This window comes from Drosophila sulfurigaster, chromosome 3 (genome assembly GCF_023558435.1).
Source record: "Drosophila sulfurigaster albostrigata strain 15112-1811.04 chromosome 3, ASM2355843v2, whole genome shotgun sequence".
NCBI classification, from domain to species: domain Eukaryota; kingdom Metazoa; phylum Arthropoda; class Insecta; order Diptera; family Drosophilidae; genus Drosophila; species Drosophila sulfurigaster.
Window position 1 is genome coordinate 19,565,906 of NC_084883.1, and position 1,637 is coordinate 19,567,542.

Below are 1,637 nucleotides of genomic sequence, written 5' to 3' on the forward strand. Positions count from 1 at the left end.
TACCCTAAACACATTTTAAAAGGCCAAACGAGGGTTGAATAGACTATAAACCTGTTCCACTTTTGATAGTTTCCATACTTCCTTTCTGTCGGTTATGTTTAGGAAAGAAATTGCTGGAAGTTTAAGTCCAATTTCCATTATCAATTATTTTTTGTACGCACATTTTAAGTGATTTTATCTCAGGGTATTTTGTAGTCGCTCATTCTCAGCTCACGCTCTAACTCTTGCCCATTTTAAATGAGCAATATAGGTCATAAGTTTGTATGAAACCTTCTGAAAATATACATATTATATGCTCCAATTCAATCTTCCATTCATCCTGCTGACCTTTCGTCCGTCGTTCCTGCCGTCCATCTTTATTAAACTGAATATCTCAGCTACTGTAACAGCTAGAGTCTTTTAATTTCGCATGTGTCCTCATATATTTAATACGCAACTGTCTTGAGTGCTGTATACAGGGTATATTGTCTTGTCGTTTCCCATTTGTTTTGCTTTATTAATTGTTTCGCCCTTATTGCCTGACAACGTTACAAGAATCCAATATAGTATGCACCCCGGCCGAAGGGTGCTTGGCTCTTTGTCTCCAGGAAATAAATGCCTGCTGCTCTTTGAGTGTTGCCACCGGCTGCCACGACTCCCATGCGCTGCGATGACCAGCGACAGTTCTGGGCACTCATTGAGTCCACCGAACCGCAAAGGGCGCTAACGAAATCATTCGCTGGCGACCACATTTCCACAGCCAAGTCGAGAGCACGTTCATGGGCGCAGGCATCGCTGCTGCAGCCTGGTTGCTCTTCGCCACCATTCGGATAGTAATCCACATCCCCGAGTTGGGTCATTGTGCCCAATCCATTGCCATTTGTGTGCAGCACCTCAACGTAGGCAGCGTCCTGAGCCGAGAGTTGATGCGCCAGCTCAACGCTGTCTCCGGTGGGATCGAGTGCAATGATGTGTGAGAATTGCTTGCCAAGCAGTTGTTGCACTTGCTCGGACACAGCGCCAGCGAGATGAGCGCCCTCGGCAAATCCCACGAGCTGTTGTTTCGCCAGCGGCACATCAAACTGTTGATGCAGCTGCACGATAACGTTACTCGCACTGTTCACGAGCTGGGATTCGGTTTGCGACTCCGTTGAATCCAGGGCAAATACGTTGCAAGCCTCACGCTCGAGCAACGCTGTTGCAAGTTTCGATTGCTGCTCGGCTGAGTTATTGCTGCGCCAGCTGGGCAGCAACAGGCTGCAAATGAAAAAGGGGTTTGTGATGGCGAGGAAAGTCTTAAATTATCACAGCTGATGGATGACTCACACAATGGGCTCCAGGGCGTAGAAGGGGGAACGCACCAACGTCTCCACCTCCGGCTCAATGCGCTGTGGTGTCTGCGGATTGCGTCGCGTGTACAGCAGATAGCCAGGCTCCGAGCTGTCCTCGGCTGCAAGATGTGAACTCTGTGCCTAAGTCGCTGGATGACGTCATTTGTGATCATTGAACTCACCTGCCGCCGGTGTCGCAATTACCGCCAGAGCAGCTGCTAGGAGCAGGCAACTTAGCATTACCTTTGTGTATCGCATATTGTGTTCAACTGATGGCAAATTGTCGTTTGACATCGAAGGCATTCCTCGGATTGATTGCGACGCCAT

General features: G+C 48.5%; 1 protein-coding gene across 1 annotated transcript; it reads right to left on the reverse strand.

Moving 5' to 3' along the window:
• Positions 1 to 449: 449 nt before the first annotated feature.
• On the reverse strand, positions 450 to 1,637 carry LOC133845287 (phospholipase A1). The gene is made up of 3 exons (XM_062279710.1): positions 1,493 to 1,637; positions 1,306 to 1,429; positions 450 to 1,236 (listed from the first exon to the last, which is right to left on the reverse strand). Exons 1-3 carry the CDS (start codon positions 1,635 to 1,637, stop codon positions 528 to 530), a joined length of 978 nt encoding a protein of 325 aa, XP_062135694.1. The 3' UTR covers positions 450 to 527.